The sequence below is a fragment of the Amblyomma maculatum genome, chromosome 2, assembly GCF_055883805.1.
Source record: "Amblyomma maculatum isolate TAMU_Amacu chromosome 2, ASM5588380v1, whole genome shotgun sequence".
Lineage (NCBI taxonomy): Eukaryota > Metazoa > Arthropoda > Arachnida > Ixodida > Ixodidae > Amblyomma > Amblyomma maculatum.
Genome location: NC_139345.1, coordinates 96,917,900 through 96,941,105, shown reverse-complemented (window position 1 = coordinate 96,941,105; position 23,206 = coordinate 96,917,900). Strand labels below are relative to the sequence as shown.

The following is a 23,206-nucleotide window of genomic DNA, read 5'->3' as shown; positions in this document are numbered from 1 at the left end:
CTGACTGAATTTTGCTGCTCTTGCATGTATTTTCTACACATTTTATATTACGAATTATGGATATCGCAAACTATTTTCCAATTTTTTTACTGTTCGTTATAACGAGGCTTCACTGTATAACAAAAAAATTATTGTGCCAAATCAGACTTCGTTATAGCAGGGTTAGTCTGTAGCAGTACTGTATGCAATGAAGTTTTAGTGAAACCTGCCTCTCCATTCTCTCACCTTTCCATTCGCACCTTGAGCCGAGCAGTGTCAGACATTGGCATGTTGAACTTCTTTGACCGAAGAGCTATTCTCTGCAAAAAAAGAAAATGTTGTCAGTGTTGATCTGAGCTACTGCAATGTACCATTTTTTTTTTATACTGTATACACATTCTTTAAGGCAGAACACTAGGGGTGTGCAAATACTGAAATTTTCCAATACCAATATGAGAAAAATATGCCCTCGAATATCAAGTCCAGTATCTGACCAATGAAAAATAAATAAATGAAATGAAAAATTAAATAGTAAAGACTGTCTGTCTGTTTATTTCAGGATTCATGTGGTATTTGCAAATAAAATTAAACTAGAATAGCACAAAAATGTATATCATACTGAAAAATCCAGTATAAATTTTATTTATACAGGGTTTCATAAACAGGTTTTATGCACAGGAAGGAACTGTCATACTGCTGCTGAATGCATACAGTAAACTCTAGTTAACTCAGCCTTCAAGAAACCAGGAAAAATGTCCGAATTAACCAAAAGCTAGAATTATCAAACGAGCCTGAAAACATTGCCAAGAAAAAAACATTTTCAACACCTAATTTTATCTGATGAGCACCTGCATGTAAACTTCAAATGAACATTACAAAGGTTCATGTGCTTGTTGTATGTTTTCTTTGGCAAATACTATCATAGACTATCCGCCTTACAACAGAGAAGAATGTTCTTAAGCTGCAGGACTCGAAGCATTGCATTCCGCACACTGACGTCATGCGTGCAGATGAGGGCACTCAGCACGGCACACTGACTGATCAGCCAGTACATTTTTTTTTTTTAAGTTGCCCTGAGCTTTTGTTTCTGTCCCCCTCAAAAACAAAGAAAATGGTTTAAGAAGAGGTAAGTGCCTCTACCTGAGTGAGGTAGAATAAGATGTAAAACGAGACACAGTAGTTCAATTTGACCCAGGCTAATTAAAAAAATTTAGACTGCCACAAGGTTTTAGCTCAAAGCCTGCACCTATGACGTCATACACTAGGGCTAGCACCTATTATTTCGGTTAATTAAGCTAGCATCCATCCTAAATTAGCGATCATTTCCAATCAGGCCTTTCTTTCCCCGTACATTGTTCTCTGTGCAGCTCTGGCCCACTTGTAACAGCAGGCATGACAACAATCAGAAAGCCTCATCAGCCATGAAATAGACTGGCTGCATAGTCTCATTTTCCAAGTTTCACTATTGTGCCTGCAGCGTCAAGCCAACCAGGCAGCCAAGACAAGGTGTGAGCGGTTTACACAGAGGTGTCCACGGACATTTAAGATGCCAATTAATTTGTCTCTGGCCAGGCACCAACTCGCACATGACGTGAGCAGTTAGTGGTGGTTTTTAGGCAGCCATTGGATAATTCCACCTTCAGATGATTTTGACATTTCTTCCTCTCCCTCAAAAGTCCAATTAATGTGTCACAGAGGCACCGCAAAACATGCCAGCAAATATGTAAACGTGTGACAGCAGAAACAAAGAGCAGTGAAACACAAGAGACTGAATGAAATATCCCACAAGGCACTGATTCTCCAATCTACTGTGGGCTAATCCCAATCAACCCTACCAGCCCTTATAACTGCAAGTGCACTTTACCTTCCTTCCGGGTTTAGATGTGCAAGTTTCCTCAATATGAACTTCTAATTCATAATTCGGTTATTCACATACCTCCTCTGCCGAGATCCCCTTTGTGAGAACCTTGGAGGCTTCAGACTTCTCTTCTGCTGTGGTGCTTTCAGAGTGGGCTGTAACTTTGACACGAGTCTTCTTGGCATCACTCTCTCCAGATGCCGAATCCTTGGAAGCAGCTGTGACAGACTTCTCTGTTGTTGTTGCAGCAGTGGTGGCAGGAGTACTGGCCGGTGCTCCGAGCTTGCCGGTTTCCAGGCCAAGCTTTGCAGCGGTGTCTGGCGGCTCCTTAGAGACCGGCGTGGAAGCCAGCAGCTCTTCCTCGCGAGCAAAGACGTCCCCATTGTTGGCCTTTCCCTCAGTGGGCAACAGCAAGCTCTCTTCAAGAAGAGCTTCATCTTCATTCACATCTACACCTTGATCCAGGCCCTCTGCGAAACCGAGGAAAGAAAGCAGGTGCAACATTCTATGTGACCTATATAGACCGTTTTATCATGGGCGCTGCCATTTTGTGTACGTGGCGCCATCTAGCGGCCGAGTAGTGAACAACCGCCATGCTGGTATGTGGGGTCCCATCCGCGGAACAGGCGACAAGTAGCGCAAATCGGCATTTTGGAGCTTTCGCATGCAATGTTTTGCTTTCTGAAAGTACCTAGCTGAAAGAAGAAAAAAATTTCAGTACCAGCGAAGCTATTCGGTCAGAAATGACAAAACATTATGCTCCTGATCAGGCCGGCTTAAGGCTACAAGCCTGATTACAATGAGTGTGTAACTTTTATGTGGCACAGAGAGGCGGCAGCGCACCACTGGCCGCGAGGGCAGCTTTCGATCTACTTTTTATTCTTAAATGATTTCCAGAGACGGCTTACCGTAACAATTTGAGGAAAGAAAGCAAGCGAATGTAGCCATTTCATGTCACGTTTAGGAGCAATACTAATCGCGCTACATTTGTTGGGTCAACCGATCATTCATATACTCTTTACTGCTTGAGCGGCTACTGCAGAAATTCCCACACCTCCACTGGGGTTCTATTCTTAAGTATCCATTATCCATTTCGAATCCATTTAATCTACCCTGGCTACTTTTGTTGGGTGACAATCAGGCAGGGTGTTCAAGTGTCCTCTACCAGGCAATCGGATTTCAGCATTGCCTACATGACTCAACCACCTGTTTGCCGGTATGTGCGGGGAGTGGCGATGACTTGTCAATATCGGGAGCTGCTATCCTGCAATTTCTCTAACTGGGCGTTAGTTGCGTTTGTCTGACGATGCTGTCATGCTGACATCCAAATACAAGATAAAATGGACAATTGATACCTATTTAATAGTGACCTCAAATTATGTCCCATAATGACCTCATCGAAAGTTGCTTTTGTCAACAATTATATAGTCCATTTTTCGTCGCAGTGACCTTAAATTATGTCCCATAATGACCTCATCCTTTTGTCAACAATTATATAGTCCATTTTTCGTCGCAAGGTTTTCTTACTGCAAGCAATCACTGCTATTCCTATGATCATATTCCCCTTTATTATCAGACCCCGCCGGAGTGGCGCAGAGGTTACGGCGCTCGACTACTGTTCCCGAGGACACGGGATCGAACCCCGGCCTCAGCGGCCACTTTTCGATGGAGGCGAAAAACAAGGTGCCCGTGTGCTGTGTGATGTGAGTGCACGTTAAAGAACCCCAGATGGTCGAAATATTGTAAAGTTCCTTTACTGGTGATGAATCGTAGATGCTAACGACAAGGGTGAGTGAGAGTGAATGGATCTTCGAGTAGGAGGGGTCCACCCATGTTAACAGCATGTCTGGCATGTGAATAAAAAAAATTTAAAAAATGATCATTTCTTAAGGCCGATGTGATCGGAGGTATCAACTAAAGTCATACCAGGTATAAGAAGGACTGAGGTGTAAATTCCTGCATTACATTGAAAGCCGGTAGTCCTATGTCTTGAAGTTGATTATTCAGACACGAACCGGCTTACGCCACGGCCAGCTGCTTCCAAGCTCGTTTGCATTCGTCACGCAATTGAGTCAAGAAAAGTACGACATGCTGCATCAGCGTGGTAAAAGCCATTATAATCCCATTTGTAATTTTATTTGCCCCGCCGGGGTGGCGCAGTGGTTACGGCGCTTGACTACTGTTCCCAAGGACACGGGATCGAATCCCGGCCTCGGCGGCCGCTTTTCGATGGAGGCGAAAAACAAGGTGCCCGTGTGCTGTGAGTGCACGTTAAAATTTCCGTAGTCTTCCACTACGGCGTCTCTCATAGTCTGAGTCGCTTTGGGACGTTAAACCCCACAAACCAAACCTTTATTATCGGCAGCAAAATCTTACGAGATGCGCGTTTTCAAACAAAAAAAATATTGTAGCGCTGTTTCACTAAATAAATTGACAACCAATTTTTTAGTACATCGTTGTCTTCAAGTGGGACAGGTTCTTTCATACTTGCATTAACCTCAGGTGACTGAATCGAAATAGTTCTTTACCTGGCAGCAGCTCGTAAATATTTGCCGAAGGAATATCATCCGCTTGTTGCCCAAAGACTGCCGTTGTTGCACGAGTATTCAGTTTTTCCGGCCCGTACTCGACAAACACAGTGTTCGGAACTCGCACGAAAGGCTGCCAAAGCTAAACATTTCCGGTTGGGGCTTGAAATTCAGAAGCTACTCGTCTTAGCCCAATTGAGCGAGTTGCAAGTGGAACAGTGTAGAGCGACACATGCGCATACCACCGCTGTTGATCTTTTATCTTCTGTTAATCATCTCCTTTTGGTTGTTAATTTTTTTTAATGCAAACAACTGAGTAAAAAAAAAAAGATTGTGCTAACCGCGGCAGCTCTTAGCAGTTAAACTGCGGCCGGTGGAAATGAAACGATCAGGGAAATGAAGGAAAGAAAGGGACGAAAGAAGAAAGAACAGGGAAAGAAAGCACATCGCTCACATCAGCTAATCGGCTTAGATACTTTGCAGCTATTCAAGACACTCTGTGTGCAAAAGACTGCAACGTGTGCCCTTTCTCCGTAGAATGCCTTGCCGCCCCCGCTGTTATTCACGCGTCCCCACATACCAGACAGGAGGAGCCGCGCAGCGCGTTCCGGTTCGAGGCTATTTTCCTCCTCGCCGCGAAAACGGTCTATACCTATATACTCAGCCAAAAAAATTAAAAACTGAAAATTCGTCGGCCTCACATTAAACACAACCTCTTCCATAAACAGCTCTCAACTTTCCTTAACCTGGTGACATAAGACACGTCTGACTATATCATGACTGCTTACACATGACATTTGCTGCAAGCCATATTTTTGCCTAGGCGGCACTGAGATGCCCCTCTGGGCATATATATGGGTTCCGATAACAATACAATGATTTACTCATCAATTTGCATAAAAGTGCTCCACCCCTTTGAGCCTCCTCAATCAGATAGTTCCCAATTGTAATAACCTCATGGAGCTCCAACAGGAGTCAAAATGTTGAGCAACCCTGCGTGCCTCGGCACCTCTCTCTGCCCAATTTGAATGCAAAAAATTCTAAAAGGCACTTAAGATCCCCTAAGAGCCTTTCAGTGGCGACGATAGCGCTCTCATTGCGCCGTTTGATCTTCACAGCTGCCGGCAGATGGCGTGCAGCCAGCCCCGCTCCCCTCTGGAGACGGGATTAATTCATCGGTGTCGCGCCCCTACGTTGCCATGGAGACAGCAGGGACACTAGACAAGGAGAACTAAGATACGTTTCTCAAGTGCCCGGCGTGGCGTAGTTGGTTAGCGCCCTCGGCTGGAGATCAGAAAGGTAGGAATTCGATTCTCAGAGGAGGAGGATTTTATTATTAAAGGTTAAGTTCTAGTCTGGCTTGTTATGCGGCTTGTGCTGCATTGCCATTGATCTATCTCGCTTGACACACCTCTGCGGACACCATCCACGAGCCAAGAAAGGGTTATGCCACACATGGCCCCTTAAGACATATACAGCTGCAAGCAGCCAGAGCTCATCTCAAGGGCACAGGAAGAACTATTGCTCAGGTGCGATGAGAGCCATAGGCTGGTGCTCTAGCTATTTTCTGTCTGCTAAAGTGTGGCCGCGATAGGCTGAGGTAAGTGAAGGGATGTGCTGTAGCATATGACAAATCCAGAGCGCCTGCCTAAGGCTCCCACTGCTGCTGTGCAATAGTTTTCCAAGCATCTGTAAGATGTACCCCACAGAGCACCAGCGACAGGAAGCCTTTTTCAAGCTGGAAGTGGACAACCCTGTGCATGCTAAAGACGACGTCCGCAAGGAAAGTAGTTCCAAAAAGCAGCCTTACATTTTCTTTTTACACCGATATCGCTGCAAGTATGAAACGCAGTAATGTAACTAAATGGTATGATGAAGCATGCTCAAACACGCCATCTCGTGTTTATCAGTCAGACTAGTATTACAGATTCATTAATGTCAAAAAGCACATACCAATCCCCCCCCAACTTTCCCAATTAGTCAAGTGTGCCATAGCTAACATCATTTCCGACTTGCTACATACTATTACTGTATATCCTTCTGTGTTCAAAAATGAATACCGGAGCGTAAAAGCTGGCGCCTAGGGATTGTGTCGTTTAGTACATTCTAGAAGCTCGCATTACATCTCTTCACTGGGTTTGTCAGTTGATGGTAAAAGAGAAAGCCCACCAACTTTACCTTCGGAAAAAGAGGGGTGGGGTTGGCGTGCGGTTTGGAGACTTGTCCGAATGATCCTATACCAGTATTCTACGTTTCACAATTTGAAGGGTCACAAAAACTTTTTTTTTTTCTTTTCATCATTCTTGTGCAGTGTCCACTCCAGCGTCAAGTTTAAAAGATGCAGATTGTTCCCTCCATGAGCTTGATCATCACTGCCAGCTGTAAGCCAAGGTCAGTGCATCACTCTTCCACCTCTCTGATCTCAAGCACCCAAGCTACCGTTTTACATGCAGCCTGCTGAAAGTTCTCCCTCCTTGTGGGTGCACACCCGGAAAAAACCCCTGACACTCAAAAGATTCCCGAACTCTATAGAAGAAACGCTGCAGCTCCACATTCACTGTAGATTCTTTAGTGTGCGCCAAAATCTGTACTATACACCAGCACTTTACATTTCGTTCCCACAAAAATACAGCCATGATGGCCAGGATCAACTATAAGCTCATGCTCGTCAGCCAGATTCAGCAGCACCTACGCCTCGATGAGTTTAGTCCTTCACAAGTTTGCTTGTCTACTTAGAATACACTTCCGCCACAGGACACCAAGCACGAAGGTTCCTATTTCACTACACAAAAGTGACACCTGAGCAAACATTTATTGCATATAAAGCAAATAAACTGCAGTCAAGTCCTTTAACATCTATGTTGAAATGCTGAGCTTTTATACTGTGCAGATTTAACAGCATTTTTATTTAGTCAAACCACTGAACTTTTTCAAGCCAATAACAGGATTTGCCACAAGGATAATGCACAATGAGATATTTTAATAGGAAGCGCAACTAATATTCTACAACTGAAACACATTCAGCAGGCATTTGCAGACGCAAGTAATCCAAGAAAGCAGATGAGCCAACACAATGTCGACCACAAAGCTTGAAGTTACTAATGAAGCACCTGTAATATGCACCCCATGATAGGCAAATCCAAAGAAAAAAAGAAAAGAGCCTCGATTGAATGTATGATTCAAGCAAGAACTCCGTTTGATAAAATAAACTTTACCGCATTGAAAGTGTTTTGTATCTTCATAAAAGTTTATCTGCACCAGTGCCAACTGAGGACAATGTAAATGATGAACATTTGGCAGTCAAACATAGTATGTTCTCCGCGATTACAAAACTGCCAGGGCGTAACCACAACTTAGTCCATGCATCAAAATACTTATATAAAGTCTCTTCATTTGGCTGCACCAATTGAAGGAAGTTTTTTGCTACATTCATGCTGTCCGCCATAGTAAACAATTTTTTTTTTTTTCTTTCGTTTTGTCAAGGTGCAAGACTAAATTTGTACGAGTTCTCGTTTATCCTGAGCTCACACTGGAGGAAGTGCAGAAGTGCAGCATAGCGTATGTGCTTCCCGGTTAAAGTAGACAATGCAAGGTATTCTGCATTCTATGTCCTTCAGAACCTGGACGGTTTGCCAATACAGATGCGAGTGGTTGCGTATATAAGGTAGCTATGTTGCATGGTGACGTTTGTTGGTGGTCAGGGCGGTGTTAGTTTCGGCCGCTGCCTCTCACGCTTGTGCCGCGGCTCCACCTGCAATAGCTGACCCGGCACTGTACGCGCGCAACGCTGCACCACTTTTCAGAGCTAGTGCGTCCAGTGTAAACCAAAGCGAAGAAACCTATACACCGCTGCTCCAGCAACACAACCGAAACCTCTCTGCTAGAGCCAGAGAAACCGCTCAAGCAAGCTTTAAAACACAACAAAGAATACAGAAAACTGTGACGAAAGCTTACCGTCCAGCTGCACGTCGTTAATGTCTGTCGGAAGCAACAAAAGCAAAAGAAGACAATTAACAAGCACATCAGGACCCAAATAGGTTACAATTGCTGGTGAAAAGCGGTCCCCAAGAGATTACCTTTGGGCAGGCCAAGCGCATTTTCGAGCCGTTCTGTCAGTTCACTTTTGTTGCCAGTTATGGGAAGGCCTCTTGATTTAAGTTCCTTCTTCAAGTCAGCAACCTGAAATAACCGAGAACGACAAGGGTTTCCTGTTCAGCCTTTGTTGTATTTTAAAATAACGGCTAACCCTGCGAAAACAGACGCCAACAGAGACTCTCTCTCGCACGGGTGTACGCCAGAGTGAAGAAGGTTCACGCTTATTTTTGCATAGCAGAAGAAGTTATCCAACTTTTTGACCAGAAAAATGAGCGACTGTATCTACATACCTTCATGTTGCGAATAGAATCGCCGCCCGCTGCAACATCCACGCTGTCCGCCATAGTAAACAATTTTTTTTTTCTTCCTCACTACCATTGTTGCCAATACCGCCAATACCAAGTAACGTTGGCCGATACAGTCACCAAATAATGTAGGAAACTATTTAAAAAAACTTTATAAATATGTATTCTACAATGCGTCATACAAAACATTGTTTAATATTGCATAATTGTTTTACAAAACACAAATTCAAGGGCAGACTGACTGACCTCAAGTTCTAGCAACCTCGGCCAAGTCAAGGCGATGCTAAAAAGCGCGCGCGACGCACGCGCGCTTTTAGAACACTCTGACTTCGTTAGCTTCGCGAGCTATCCCAGTTCATTTCGACGCCATAACCTGAGGCAAATATCCAAGGCATTTACGCTGCCTTCACTAAATGGCTACTTTTGACGACGAGGACGTGTCCGGCGACTACCTGCCGCCCATCAGTCCGATCAAAATAGACTGGCTAGACCTATCATTCTTCGGCTACCCAGACTCCGTCGGCCTTAGCAGCCTGCCCGGCTGCAGGTTTAAGGATACGTGGAGGGACGTCGAACGCGACATCGAGTACCTGAAGCTGGAAGACGTCAGCGACGTTTTCGTACTCTGCACAGGCGGGGAGCTGTCGCTCTACCGCGTGCCGACACTGCTGGCCGAGTACCAGAACCACGGCATGACAGTACACCACCACCCAGTGCCAGACGGCCTGCCGCCCGGTATAGGCCAGCTGCTGGACATTCTCCGCGAAATCGGTGAGGCTATTCAGCAGGGAAATCGAGTGCTGGTTCACTGCTTCGGAGGCCTGGGCAGAACAGGCGTCGTCGCCGCCTGCCTTCTGCTCAACTTGGACGACAAGATGACGCCAGAGCATGCTGTTAGGAAAGTGCAGGAGCTGCGCGGAACTCGGGCTATCCAGACAGTGAAACAGTACAACTTCATACACGACTTCAGGAATGCCCGAGACGAGTTCCTGAAAGCGGCGGCAGCTAGCGTTGCAAATGCGTGAAATGGCTTGAGCACATACAGTTTACTTGCGCAGTTTGCGCTACCACTGCAATGAGCAGGAACCTTGTAACATTCGTGGCCGCTAAGAAATTAAAACGCACATGCTATCTGGCATGTGTTGCACATTTGCAGAGTCTGCTTACTGAGTGCAAAAAAATTTAATGTGAATGGTGTCATCATCATCAGCCTGACTATACCCACTGCAGGGCGAAGGTCTCTACGATATTCTTCCAATTAACCCGGTCCTGTGCTAGCTGCATCCACTTGACCCCTGCGAGCTTCTTAACTTAATCCGCCCACCTAACTTTCTGCCGCCCCCTGCTACGCTTTCCGGCCTTGGAATCCATGCAGTTTGTTACCCTCGGTTATCCTCTCTCCACACTACGAGTGTCCTGCCCATGCCCACTTCATCTTGATTTCCACTAGAATGCCAGTAACTTGAGTTATTTCTCTGACCCACTGTGCACCACGCTTGCCGTCTCTTAACGTTACCCCTACCATGTTTCGTTCCGCAGTCCTCTGCGTTGTCCACAACATAAGTAGAACCCTTTTTATTAGCGTCCATGTTTCAGCCCCATAGGTGAGTATAGGTAAGACGCAACTGTTTTTTTCTTTCCTCTTGAGCAATGCCGGTAAGCTGCTAATCATAATCTGCACATACTTGCCAAATGCGCTCCTTCCCAATCTTATTCCCCTTGTTATTCCTCTTTAATGGTTCAGATCTGCAGTTACAACGTGCCCTAAGTAGACATATTTGCCTACTACTTCCAGTGCTTCACTACCTAACGTAAACTGCTGTTCCTTCCCGAGGCTGTTGAACATTACTTCAGTCTTCTGCATACTGATTTTCAAGACTGCCTTTCTGCTTTTCCTCTCTAGGTCATCAATCATTCTTTGCAGTTCATCCCCTGAGTTACTTAGCAAGGCAATGTCATAAGCAAATCCCAGACGCTGAGGTATTATCCATCTACCCTTATCCCTAACTGCTCCCATTCCAAGTCTCTGAATACTTCCTCTAAGCAAGCTGCGAATAGTACTGGGGAAATCGTGTCTCCGTGCCTAACACCGTTTTTTATGAAAATTTTGTTACTTTCTGTATGCAGAACTATGGTTGCTGTGCATCCACTATATATATCTTCCAGCACTTTCACGTACGGCTCGTCTACCCCCTGATTTCGCAATGCGTGCATCGCTGCCGAGGTTTCTACTGAGTCAAATGCTTTTTCGTAATCAATGAATGCTATGTATAAGGGCTGGTTATATCCCGAGCATTTTTCTATCACCTGATTGATGGTATGGATATGATCGATAGTAGAGAACCGTTTCCGAAACCCTGCTTGATCCTTTGCTTGATTGAAGTCTGAGGTTGTCTTGATTCTATTAGCAATTACCTTAGTAAATACCTTATATGTAACAGTAAGCTGATTGGTCTGCAATTTTTAAGGTGCTTAGCGTCCCCTTTCTTATGAATTAAGATAATGCTTGCGTTCTTCCATTGCTCCGGTATCGTCGATGACACCAGGCATCGCATATACAGGGTGGCCAGTTTTCCTAACATGATCCCCCCACCCCCCCTACCATCTCTCAACAAATCTGCATTTACCTGATCCTCTCCAGCTGCTTTCCCCTTTTTCATAGTTTAGATCTAAAGTTTTCTTAACCTCGTCCTTCTTCACCGGCAGAATGTCTGACTGCTTTTCTTTACTGCCATTCTCATTATTGTCCAAACTAGTACTTTGGTCACTGTTCTGTACTCCTCGGCTGCTTTGACTATCTTGTCCACGTTCGTGATGACGTCCCCCACCTTGTTCCTTAGCGCTTACATCTGACATTTGCCTGTGCCCAATTTCTTCACCACTTTAAGGCTTCCCCCATCTTCACAGCATGCTCAATTTTCTCCATGTTATACTTCCTTATATTGGCCACTGTACGCTTATTAATTTGCTTTGATATCTCTGCCAGTTCTACGTGGTCTGTTGGACTGGAAGTTTTCATACTTTGGGTGTTTCTTAATCAAATCTTTCGTCTCCTTAGACAGCTTGCCAGTATCCCAACTATCTCACCGCCTACATCTACAGTGCACTCAGTAATACCTCCGAAATTATTGTTCATTGTTTCTAGGCTAATGTCATTCTCGGTTAGTGCTGAATATCTATTCTGTAGCAAAATCCTGAACTCTTCTGCCCTCCCCCTCACCACTAATTCATTAAGAGACTTCTTTCTTACTATTGTTTTTTTCCCTCTTCAGATTTAGACTAATTCGAGACCTTACCATCCTGTGGTCACTGCACCTTACTTTCCTAATTACCTCTATATACTGCATAATGACAGGGTTAGAACACAGTATGAAGTCAATTTCATTTTTAGTCTCCCCGTTTGGGTTTTTTCCTGTCCACTTCTGGTTCTTCAGTTTGCTGAAGAAGGTATTCATGATTCTTAAGTTATTGCGCTCTGCAAACTCAACTAGTAACTCCCCTGCTATTCCTAGAACCAATGCCATAGTCACCCACTGCCTTGTCTCCTGCCTGCTTTTTCCCTATCTTGGCACTGAAGTCGCCCATTAGTTCAGTATACCAAGTCTTCCCTTTCCTCATTGTCTATTCTACATCTTCGTAGAAGCTTTCAACTACCTGGTTATCATGACATGTAGGTGCGTAGGCCTGTACAACCTTCAGTTTATGTTGCTTGTTATGCTTAATTACGATGCCTGCCACCCTCTCATTAATGCTACAATATTTCTTTATATTACCACCTATATGCTTATTGGCAAGGAAACATATTTTTAATTCTCTCCAGTAAACCTCGATAACACGGTTCATGCCCATCCTTCAGTGTATGCCTCATTTGGACTCACCTCGCTCAGCCTTATGATATCCCATTTCATACCCTCTAGCTCCTCTAACAGAACTGCTAAACTAGCCTCACTAGCTAAGGTTTTAGCATCTTTCTAGGATAATGTGCGTTCTGTTAAAAACGAAAAACACAAGGCAAAATGGAAAAATATTGGCGCAATTTATTTTCAAAGCTCTGTAGAAATGTCTGAGGTTTCATGGGTCTCACAATGCTTGAGAGCCCCTCAATACAGATTACTTCTTCGCTGCCGAATACACAGCCACTGTGACAAGCTCTTTCTGTTGGATCAAAATGTCCCTGCAGGAAACGAAACAAACAAAGCAAATAAGCATGGCTCCACTTACGCAAAAATTCTGTGAATGAACACTGTTGCATGACAAGCACTGCCCAAGTTGCTAGTAAAATGACCACTAAGATATTATCCATTGTTGCTGAGTTAAGGTGTGAATTTATTAAATTGATGGACATCAATACAACAAAAACTGAAGTTTTTTTTTATGGCAGACTTATATGTCTAGTTGCAGGTATGCAGCATAATGTCCCTTTCCACACTGCTAATTTCAGTGATTTGTAAAGACAAATTTCAGAGAAAAGGGTACAAACAACTATGTAAAAACATGAAATAACTACATAATGACAAATTATATATATACACACATATATATTCCAGAATTATCAGGCTTATATTTATATTTATTGTCAGCATGCACTAACTATGCAAACTGATTAATATGCCTTTGCTTATACCATTCCTGGCTGGCACATGTCTCGTGCCCAACACATTTCTTCTTGATTCCCACTAGAATGTCATTAACTCAATTAATTTCTCTGACCCACTCTGCACGCTTCTTAGCTCTTAACATCTATATCTTAACATCTATGCTCTATGATGCTGCCTCAAATGCCCGTGCCAATCACTTGTTCTCTTTAGCAAAGGGTTGCATCACATTCCACAACGGTGCATTAGACAAGAGGGTGCTGCTTTGCTAAAGGAGCGGTAAGTGTCACTGCAAACCATACTGTGAGCTATATGACATGAGGACGTGCACGCTGTAGCCGGTGTGATTGAAATCATATGTCAGAGATGTGGCTGGTTTTGTGGGCAAAATAGTCGACTCGCGATCACATGATGAAGTAGGTATGAAGCATACCAAGGCAGTTCTAGCTGTGACAAGAAAGGCTATGGGGAAATGTGCGACAGGTGTGTGAGGCAGAAGTGGAAGCCAGAATGGATTATTCTGCCCACCAGCTAGGCCACACCCTCTCGACGTCACAATTATTTGCACAAAGAAGTCTACTGTGCTAGTATGTGCAAGTTTCCTATGGTGATTTGTAGAACGGCAACCAGCACAAAAAAGGCTACAGAGAACTGGCTACAAAGGCAAAGACTGGAAAAACAAGCACTAATAAAAATAAATTTTTGTTTGCTATTCAAATCAAAGCATCTAGCACAGCTTTTTTTTTTCTTTTTTGACACTGGCAATCAGGAAATCATACAGGAATGCTCGGAAAATTTTTCATGCTAGTTTAATTTTATTTTATATTCACGGTCTATACCAATTTAAGGCATTGCAAAGTGCACATTTACACCTATAGTGTTTACACACACAGCTGAAAGCTATTGACCACATACCCAATCTTACTTTAGCACATACACAATAAGGTCTGGCCGTCTCGATAGGCAGAAAAAATCGTGGCCTGGACGCAACAACAAAGCGCAGATAGTAGGTACAGAGTGCTGACAAGATACGTTTTTAATGACAAGCCACATGCTTGTATCCAGCAGCTGCTCTTATCAACAAAATAAAATAGAAATCGCATATGGAGATATTGAGGCAGTTGAGACCTTAACATCCCACAATGTGAGTGGCATAATTCCACCTTGACTGCAGTGCAAGATATTTCACTTGTTACTTCGAAAGCAAAATGGAGGTTTGCTGGCTCACGAACGATCAAATTTTACAACCTTGCCGGGTTAGTTATTTCCCTTCAAATTTGTGGCTTGGGAATGCACAACACCAGAATGTTCTCAGGCTCAGGAGTGCAACTGCAGAATTTCTGAATGTGCTCAACTATTTTGCTGCCTGATCTGTTTTTAACGTCATTAGCATGCTCCCTCAGCCTCTCGTTAAGACACCTCCCAGCCTGGCCAATGCACCTCTGAAGACAAACCAGTGGTACGGATTACATGGCAATCTTTGAACATCTCAAGAAGCGCTGTTACCGGCGTCCGTGCCATTCGCATTCACTTCCCTACATATTCTGAAGAGTCTTCTGGGTTCTAACGCTTAACAGACATGCCGACATGAAAAATGAAGCCCTAGATCTAAAAAACCCACTGAAATTGTAACTCGTACGCAAACTGTAATGGTGCTAGGCACTCTAAAGACATGGTTAGATGCTTGCTCACATTAGTATAAAAACATTCCTTGTCACAGTGAACAAATACAATAAAGTCAATAAATAAAACATTTTTCAACATTGGTTCATGAAAGCAGTCTTGTAGCATTTTATCACGTGTTGATAAAAGATGTCACTTAAACATAGAGCTACGCAAGAGGCAATACATATCCATTGCTTTTGAATGACTGCCACATTCCACTGAGCATACATCAAACTCTGGTATGTTGCTAGCATACTGTTCAGTGAATTTATCCACCAATAAGTCGCAACTATTTTGGACGGCTACAGCACTATGCCTGTCAATACAATCACAGAAGCTCGTCAGAAGAGATTCTATGGGTATGGAATAATGAGTCCTTAAAATCTATGCACAGAGCCAATGTGCGTTTATTGCTATTGCATTTTAGAAAGTCAATCGATTATTTTATCAGAGCTTTTACCCTAAAAGGATTTTCGATCTCATACACCCTCAGTTTTTCCTGCAAAAACCTTGCTACTGCATGCTGCCAAGATTCCATTTCAGAACAATCACTCTGAATGGTCAGGCATCTCTGTGCGCCTTTTGCAATAAAAAATATTTCCAAGGGCAATTTTTTTCCTCTGACAACAAAGTGGAGCAGGCTATCCTATCTGAATTCTTCCATTAGTGCCTCTGTTTTTGTCTTAACACTGCAACAAGAGCTTTTAGCATTTCTTGAAATTTGGTGAAATCACTTCATAGGCCTTCTCCACAGAAGCTTCCTCCTCCAGATGGTGAATAATATAGAGAAAAAGTTCCAGTAGCAACATTTTATTGCATAGTTCCAGAATGTAGGGTTGAATAATGATAATTTTCAGAAGAAGCACTCTGTTCTATAATTACATTTATAATACTAAACAACATAATGCAACACTTTTATAGTTCCCATTTCTGAGTGAGGATTATTGAGACAGGTTTTAACAAAAATCCAAGATTTATTTAACTGGAATCAATATTGCCCCTTTCTTGCAGTTTTCGAATTTCGGGAGATTTTGACGTGTTTTCGAGAATGACACCTAGCAGTGGAGTTCCAAATTTTGCCTGCAATTCAGAACATAACCTGCATAATAAAAGTAAAATGTCTTAGTGACAACAATGCATCATGCCAGGATGTAAGGTTAAAAATGGACTTTTTCGTAGAGCACTGCTCCTGAAGCAGTTTTGAGATTTTTTTACTAAGCCAACTGCTACAGCAAAAGATGCTGCTAATAACACTTATAAAGTACATGTTGCATAGCTTTACTGAATAAGAAAAAAATAGATGAAAACTCTTAGCATGCAAGCAGCAGGTCTCCAAACTTGCAAATTTTTGAGATTGCAAAAATGGCGTTAGTTATACACAATTTTTTTCTGAGAAAACTACGCAATATCTTGCAAAACTGATGCTCATTTCTTTGTTGAGACATTTTTCCACCATATGCAAAAATTTTATTCAAAACAAAAAAGTGGTCATGACCATTTTATCTGAACAGACCCATATATATATATATAGGAAAAGCAATTTGTGATAGGTAGTGAGGCACTAGAGGTAAAGAGGGAATAAGTCTGCTTAGAACAGGTAGCGGCTGCAGATCCGGATCACAAAAAGAAAATGACTAAAAGAATCAGACTGGCCTTGAATGAGTTCAGTAAATACTATGAGATCATGAATGACATTACCAGTATCCCTCAAGAGAAAAATACACAACACCTGTATCTTACTGATACTCGCCTATGAAGCAGCAATGTAGAGGCTAATGAAAAGAGTTCAACTTAAATTGAGGGCGACACGGACAGCTATGGAATGAAAAATGGCAGATGCGACATTAAGAGAAAGGAAGCGTGCCAAACAAATCAGGTGGCAAGCACGAGTTAATGAGATTTTAGTAGAAATGAAAAGAAGAAATTGGTATGGCCAGTTCACAGAATACGAAGGAAAGACAACTGACCGTCCGTGAGGGTGACCGACTGGATTCCAAAAGAAGGCAGGTGTGGCAGGGGGCAGGAGTAAGTTAGGTGAACAGATGAGATTAGGAAGTTTGTGGGGATCAAACGTTTGCAGCTGGCTAAAGAGCACATTAAGTGGAGGGATACAGGTGAAGCTTTTGCCCTGCAGTGGATGTAATCAGGTTGGTAATGTTGATGATAAATGTTAAAGGCAACGAAGTCTTTTCATCTAGAAGGGCAGTTGAAAACCTGTATCGGTTGAGGAGGTCAATGCCTTCAGAAACGCACTTCTGAGCTTCAGCCCCCTGCCCCGCCGGGGTGGTGCAGTGGTAAGACGCCCGACTACTGTGCCGGAGTTCCCGGGATCGAATCCCGGCCTCGGCGGCTGCGTTTCGATGGAGGCGAAACGAAGTGGCGTCCGTGTGCTGTGCTATGTCAGCGCACGTTAAAGATCCCCAGGTGGTCGAAATTACTCCGTAGCCCTCCACTACGGCCCCCCTTTCTCTCTATCCACTTTCACTCCCACCTTCATCCCTTTCCTTACGGCACGGTTCAGGTGTCCACAGAGCAAGTGTGACAGATACTGCGCCTTTCCCTTCCTATGAACCAACCAACCAACCAACTTCAGCCCCTGAATGCCATCAAAAATGCCTTATGATTTCCAACAGTTAGCCGAAGGTTTTCGCAGTTTGGTTACAAACTTTGGTAGGGGGCCTGCTGTGCCTTTTTAATAAGACGTGCGGACGCTGTTCCCATGCCAGACGGTCTTTTTTGAAACACAAAGCTGAAGAAAAGGAGCATTTGCTGCCACATGAGTTCTGTAATTCAGTAAGTGATCATAAAGAATCGGTGACATTGCATTGGAGCACTGAATGCCTATGAAGAATCTTGTAAATGCTGCAGCATTTCCTTGCACAACAAGCACTGTTCCTGAAGTTATTGGTGGATGACTTCATTGAACTACTAGCAATGTACCTGAAGTCAATGTATGCTCATTGAAATGATGTGACAATCATACAAAAGCAAGGAATGCGCATTAGATCATGCCTAGCTCCATGTCTAAATAGCCTCTCATCAAAATGTGACAGAACGCTGCATGGCTGCTTTCAAAACAGCGACATTTTAAAATTTTGTTTTGTTGCTTTTAATTGCTTTTGCTGAATGTGACGTGTAGGATGGAGGTTTATTAGAGGTACTGGGACTTGAGAAGCACAGCAGGAACAGTTTCATACAGGCAGGCCAAGCGCACACACCGATGGCGATACCACTGAAGACACCGCGCAGAATCTTCTTCATCTTTTCAAGTACATCATCTTTACACATGGAATGTTTTTCTGCTAATGTGAGCTAGCATCAAACCATGTTTTCAGAGTGCCTAGCACTAACAGAGTTTGACACATAAACTAAAGAACAATTCCAACAGGTTTTTAGATCTAAGGCTTCATTTTTCGTGTGAACATGTCTTTTGAGCCTTCTTAAAACCCTTGCTCCCTTACCACTCGGCACACTCTAAGCTGGTGAAAAAAAGCATGGTTAAGTTGTACCTATCGCATGCTCTGAACAAGTCCTGCCTGCATTTAATAGGACACCGTTTTCAGAACCAGATGCAGTGCCTTTCAAGTGTGGGTTACCATCCATCCCTATTGGCATGAGTTGCCGAAGACCTTTTGAACAAACTGGCTAGCATGCTACCCAGTCAAATGGATAGTAAGAAAGTGGCAATCAACCTGTACCTTCATAGGATTTCACACAACTTGAGAAGATCAGCAAAAAGGCTGGCGCTAAAATGGTTATTTTTTTCCACACCAGAAAAACTCTTCAGAATATGCATGAGAATGAATGTGAGTAACACAGACGTTGGCAACAATTCTTTGTGAGGTTTGAAGGCCATTGTGTATTCCATACAGCTGGCCATTCCATAAGAAGCTTATTGGCCATACTGGGAGGTGTCTTAATGAGAGGATGAGGGAGCATGCTAACAATGTTAAAAACAGTTCAGGCAGCAAAATAACCGAGCACAATCCAAAATACTGTAGTTGCATTCCTGAGCATGGAAACAACATGGTGTTGTGCAGGTCCAAAGCGCATCTAGGAAGGGATCGAAATAATTGAAGATGACGAGATTGTAAAATGCGGTAGCTCGTTTGTCACCACCCCTCGGTTTTGCTCTCAAAAAAGGAATAGAAATATCTTGCACTACAACAGAAGTGGAACTATTTAATTCACATCGTATGATGTTAGGATCTCAATTGCCTTGATGTGTCCCATGTAATTTTTTTTGTTTGTTTGTAGAGCTTAACGTCTCAAAGCGACTCCGGCTATGAGAGACGCCGTAGTGGAGGTCTCCGGAAATTTCGACTACCTGGGGTTCTTAACGTGCACTGACACCGCACAGACGCCACTCCGCTTCGCCGCCATCGAAAAACAGCCGCCGCCGGCCTGTATGTATAATCCAATGATCTGTCAATAAAAACCTGATTTGCTAGTTAGCACTCCGTTCTGTCAACTACGTTCCTTGCTGTGCCGTAATTATGTGCAAAAAACCAAGTCCTTTAGTGCACCGACTAGCCTGCAAAGACGTCCTCGCAAAGCTAAATGCATGAAAATATAACTGCCGAAAGAAACGGCAGTTATATGTCTGGCATATACGCACAAGGTATCCGACTCGAGGTGGATGGTCGGCGTGGTGTCACATGACGGATCGATTTCTTTGGCCAAACTGGCCAACGTTGCAATCACTCCGGCAGATTTGAGCTGCACTGGACCCGAACCTGCGCCAAATAGCAAATGGGAATAACTGAATCCGTACGTGAAACGAAGGGTCGACATAAATGGGAAAGCCACAAACGTGCTTGTGAGAGCTAAAATAGACGCAGTTAAATTGTATCGAGACTCGAAGCAGTTTCGCTCAACAATTTTTAGTGGTCAGCCCACTGAGGAAAACCACGGAGGTCATACATACTGTGCAACGCAAGGCCATGCCTGTCGGCGCAAATTACTCCGACTGCTCCAGAATCCACGCTAGAAAGAAACAAAACAAACTTGCATACTTCTATGCGAGAGAAATCATGGTCAACGCTGCAAATTAAGCTAACAGCAGTGCATATGTCAACTGCATAGAAATCATCTGTTCTGGTTATCATTACCGCTTTCACTGCGGAACACCCAAAGCTGCTTACACTTCATCCAGACACTTGGCAAGCGGGGCTTCCATGGTGATTTTCTTGTGTTGCTGTGAACTAACACTGCGAACGCCCCACTGCGCGATACCACAATGCCGCCACTCAGCGAACTCCCACAGTGTTGATGTTTTGTTTTGTCACATGACTCATGCATGCAAGATTCGTGTAGTAGACTGCCTCCATCCATGCACATGCATAGAACAATATCACCGTCAAAATGACCAACTGGCAACTGAAGCAGAAGTTTTGTAGCGCCGCCCTGGAGGATGTTCTAGATACTAGTAAAAAAAAAACAGTAATATGACGTCATACTGCGTCAATCTGCATAGCGCGGATTTCGAATTCTTTATTTTGTAAAACGCTGACGATGAACAAAAGATCGGCCTACGCCTGGCGGAGGAGGCTTACTCCAAGACCTTCTCTGCGGCCACGGCACAGGAGAGCCGGCAAGGAGACCCTCCCCCTGGCTGAGCCCCTGCCCCGAGGTCCATGTCGGTGTAAATAAAGTCTTCTCACTCACTCACTCACTGCACTCACTCACTCACTCACTCACTCACTCACTCACTCACTCACTCACTCACTCACTCACTCACTCACTCACTCACTCACTCACTCACTCACTCACTGACGAACAATGCGACGACGAAGACAGAACGGTGGTCGGCGAAGTCAGCAAAAAAAAAAAAAAAAAAAAAAGAGAAGAAAATAAATTGCCTTACTGGCCTAATCTTACAAGAACATAGCTTCAATAGCGACGCAGTCCAAAAACTTCAAGGAACTTCAGCAAATTACCGCCACTCGAGGCTTGTGGTATACGCTCCGTAGTAATCCTTTGTGATCAGTCTCAGCCTACGCTGAAAATGCGTCAAACAAGCAGCTGGGATACCCATCGTACACAGCAGCGTAAGATATCACTGAAGCAGTCACCATCTCGCAATTCGAACGGCTATCGAGCACACCAACATAGATTCTGTCCATCTGCAGGTATAAATATACGAACGACAAGGCGGACCAACAACTTAATTACTTTCTCAATGAGATCTTTTGGTCATCGCACTGATACCTCGGAACATAGCCAACACTCGATTTAACGAAACCCGATTTAACGAAAGTCCCGATTTAGCGAAGGTATTGTAATTCCCCCTCAGACGCCCATAGGATCCAATGCTTTTATAACTCGAAATAGCGAAATTTAATTCCGTGGTCTGTCCCGATTTAATGAACCTTTTTTCGAAAGATAAAGGTGGAAAGGGGCGATTTTCGGTCTATGTTGTAGAGAGCCCCCACAAAATTTATTGATTGCGAGCCCACGGTAACAGCGCAGGGCACCTTCATCCCGCTTTTATTTTATTTTTTTCCGAACTGCGCGGCGCAAAACAAGAGTTGCAGTGTTCAGTTGAATTCACCAGATGGTGGCAGCGGTAAAAAGAGGTAAAATTTTTCCGTCGCAGTTTTTTTTTTTTCTTTTTTGGCGTGCTTTGTGTGGTTCGTTTACCATTGTGCTTCTGCGGACATTTCTTCGTGCCTTTGAGTACATGCTTCTCTCAAGCTCAGCTCGGACTACAGTCGCCGCGAGATCGACCTAGAGGTGGCGCCACCGTCACTCCGGTAGTGTGGATCGGCAGCCGGCGGCGCTCGCAGAAACGCACGCTGCGTAGGTCTGCTCCCGAGTTTACGGCAGGTTTGTTGGCGATGAAAACGTGTCTTCTGCAGTATTTCTGCAATATTGCAGAAACAAAATCCAAGGATTTCGCCAATGCAGGAGAAGAAGAGCGGATTTTAGGAAAACAAAGCACGCAACCACCAGTCTTCTAGATTTACTTTGCACGTTTCTTGCGCTGTACCGCGCTCACGGGCGCGTCAAAAAACTGCCGCTTCTACAGTCTGGCGCGGCTGGCGTGCCCGGTGCCGCGTCGCGCATGCGCACAAGACGCCCTCGAGGGCTGGTACATTTTCGGTGTGCATTTTCGAGCAGACGACAGGTCACCTACAGGGACGAACTGGCTGCCTATCGAGACACTAATTATTGTTGTGATCAAGGCAATGATGCGGTGTGTTTACTGCGAATGTTCAAATGGCACAAAGCATGTACAGCCAGCCGTGGAGACGTCCAGCCCAGCAACGTTCTGAGCCCGCGTCGACTACGGCTACAGACGGAACGATGATTGTGTACGTGCGTGTTTTACTGAAAACTAATCATAATTTAAGTATCTGTACGAATACAGAAGAGTTATAGATTACACAGTAATGAGGATCACTTTTTAGGCCGGCCGCAGTTTCTGTAGAATTCCATAAATTTTGCGAATTCCCTGGTTGTTGAGCCGCTGACGTTCCGTGTGGCCAAATCGAGTACGGTCTTCGATTCCGGCGTGTACAGGTCACAACTCTATGCGAAGCCGCTTCCGCAGATTTTAGTATTCTTCCACTGAATGTACTGCAGATAAGTGAAACAACACCATCGTTACACCTCCTAGAGCAATGCATTAAAACGTGTATGGCACACGCACCGCAGCGAAGAACTCACAGCTGTGCCCGGCCGCTCTACTGTCAGTTTGCATCCCAGGCATTTTTCTTTCCTCTGAACGTCTCTGTAGTCAATCCGCTTGGTATCATAGACGCAGGGCTGCCCTCGAATGCCTTCTAGCAGCTCTTCCGCAACAGTGTCTGAAATGCGCGCGCGGTCGCTGTCTACATGCAAGCCGCCATCTTCACTTCGCGTGAGAAATGCTGGGATGCAGCGTGGCCGACGCGGTCGACGAGAAATAAGCGAGATTCTATTTGCGCGTCGGCGACTTTGGGCCGCGTCGGCTCGCGCTCGCTACGTCCATCACGCCGTGACGTTGGACTATAGAACTCGGTTTTTCGCCGACGTAACGTCGCGGAGGCCGACGTGCGCGCGCGCGTTACGTCGGACTATATTAGAGAGTTTTAGTACTGCGTAGTGAGCGCTACGTACGCACAGCCCACGTACTTTGCGGAACGCTACGCCACGGTCGCGTACATGCCACAGAAAGACTTTTAGTAGGGCGGAAGC

General features: G+C 44.3%; 3 protein-coding genes across 3 annotated transcripts in view; 1 reads left to right on the top strand and 2 right to left on the bottom strand.

The window, feature by feature from the left end:
- LOC146199328 (uncharacterized) overlaps nucleotides 1-8,864 on the bottom strand; it is a 28,656-nt gene extending 19,792 nt beyond the window's left edge. The window contains exons 1-5 of the mRNA XM_084594799.1: nucleotides 8,751-8,864; nucleotides 8,442-8,544; nucleotides 8,320-8,343; nucleotides 1,916-2,307; nucleotides 226-299 (exon numbers count right to left, since the gene is read on the bottom strand). Coding sequence (XP_084450925.1) covers nucleotides 226-299; nucleotides 1,916-2,307; nucleotides 8,320-8,343; nucleotides 8,442-8,544; nucleotides 8,751-8,804 — 647 coding nt within the window. The 5' untranslated portion in view covers nucleotides 8,805-8,864. The remainder of the gene's footprint in view (nucleotides 1-225; nucleotides 300-1,915; nucleotides 2,308-8,319; nucleotides 8,344-8,441; nucleotides 8,545-8,750) is intronic.
- Nucleotides 8,865-9,042: 178 nt separating this feature from the next.
- On the top strand, nucleotides 9,043-9,918 carry LOC146199327 (cyclin-dependent kinase inhibitor 3-like). Its single transcript, XM_084592755.1, has one exon. It carries the CDS (start codon nucleotides 9,179-9,181, stop codon nucleotides 9,788-9,790), a length of 612 nt encoding a protein of 203 aa, XP_084448881.1. The 5' UTR covers nucleotides 9,043-9,178; the 3' UTR covers nucleotides 9,791-9,918.
- Nucleotides 9,919-12,782: 2,864 nt separating this feature from the next.
- On the bottom strand, nucleotides 12,783-20,337 carry LOC146199326 (ragulator complex protein LAMTOR5 homolog). The gene is made up of 4 exons (XM_084594797.1): nucleotides 20,170-20,337; nucleotides 19,953-20,011; nucleotides 19,644-19,761; nucleotides 12,783-12,939 (listed from the first exon to the last, which is right to left on the bottom strand). Exons 1-4 carry the CDS (start codon nucleotides 20,202-20,204, stop codon nucleotides 12,876-12,878), a joined length of 276 nt encoding a protein of 91 aa, XP_084450923.1. The 5' UTR covers nucleotides 20,205-20,337; the 3' UTR covers nucleotides 12,783-12,875.
- Nucleotides 20,338-23,206: the final 2,869 nt, after the last annotated feature.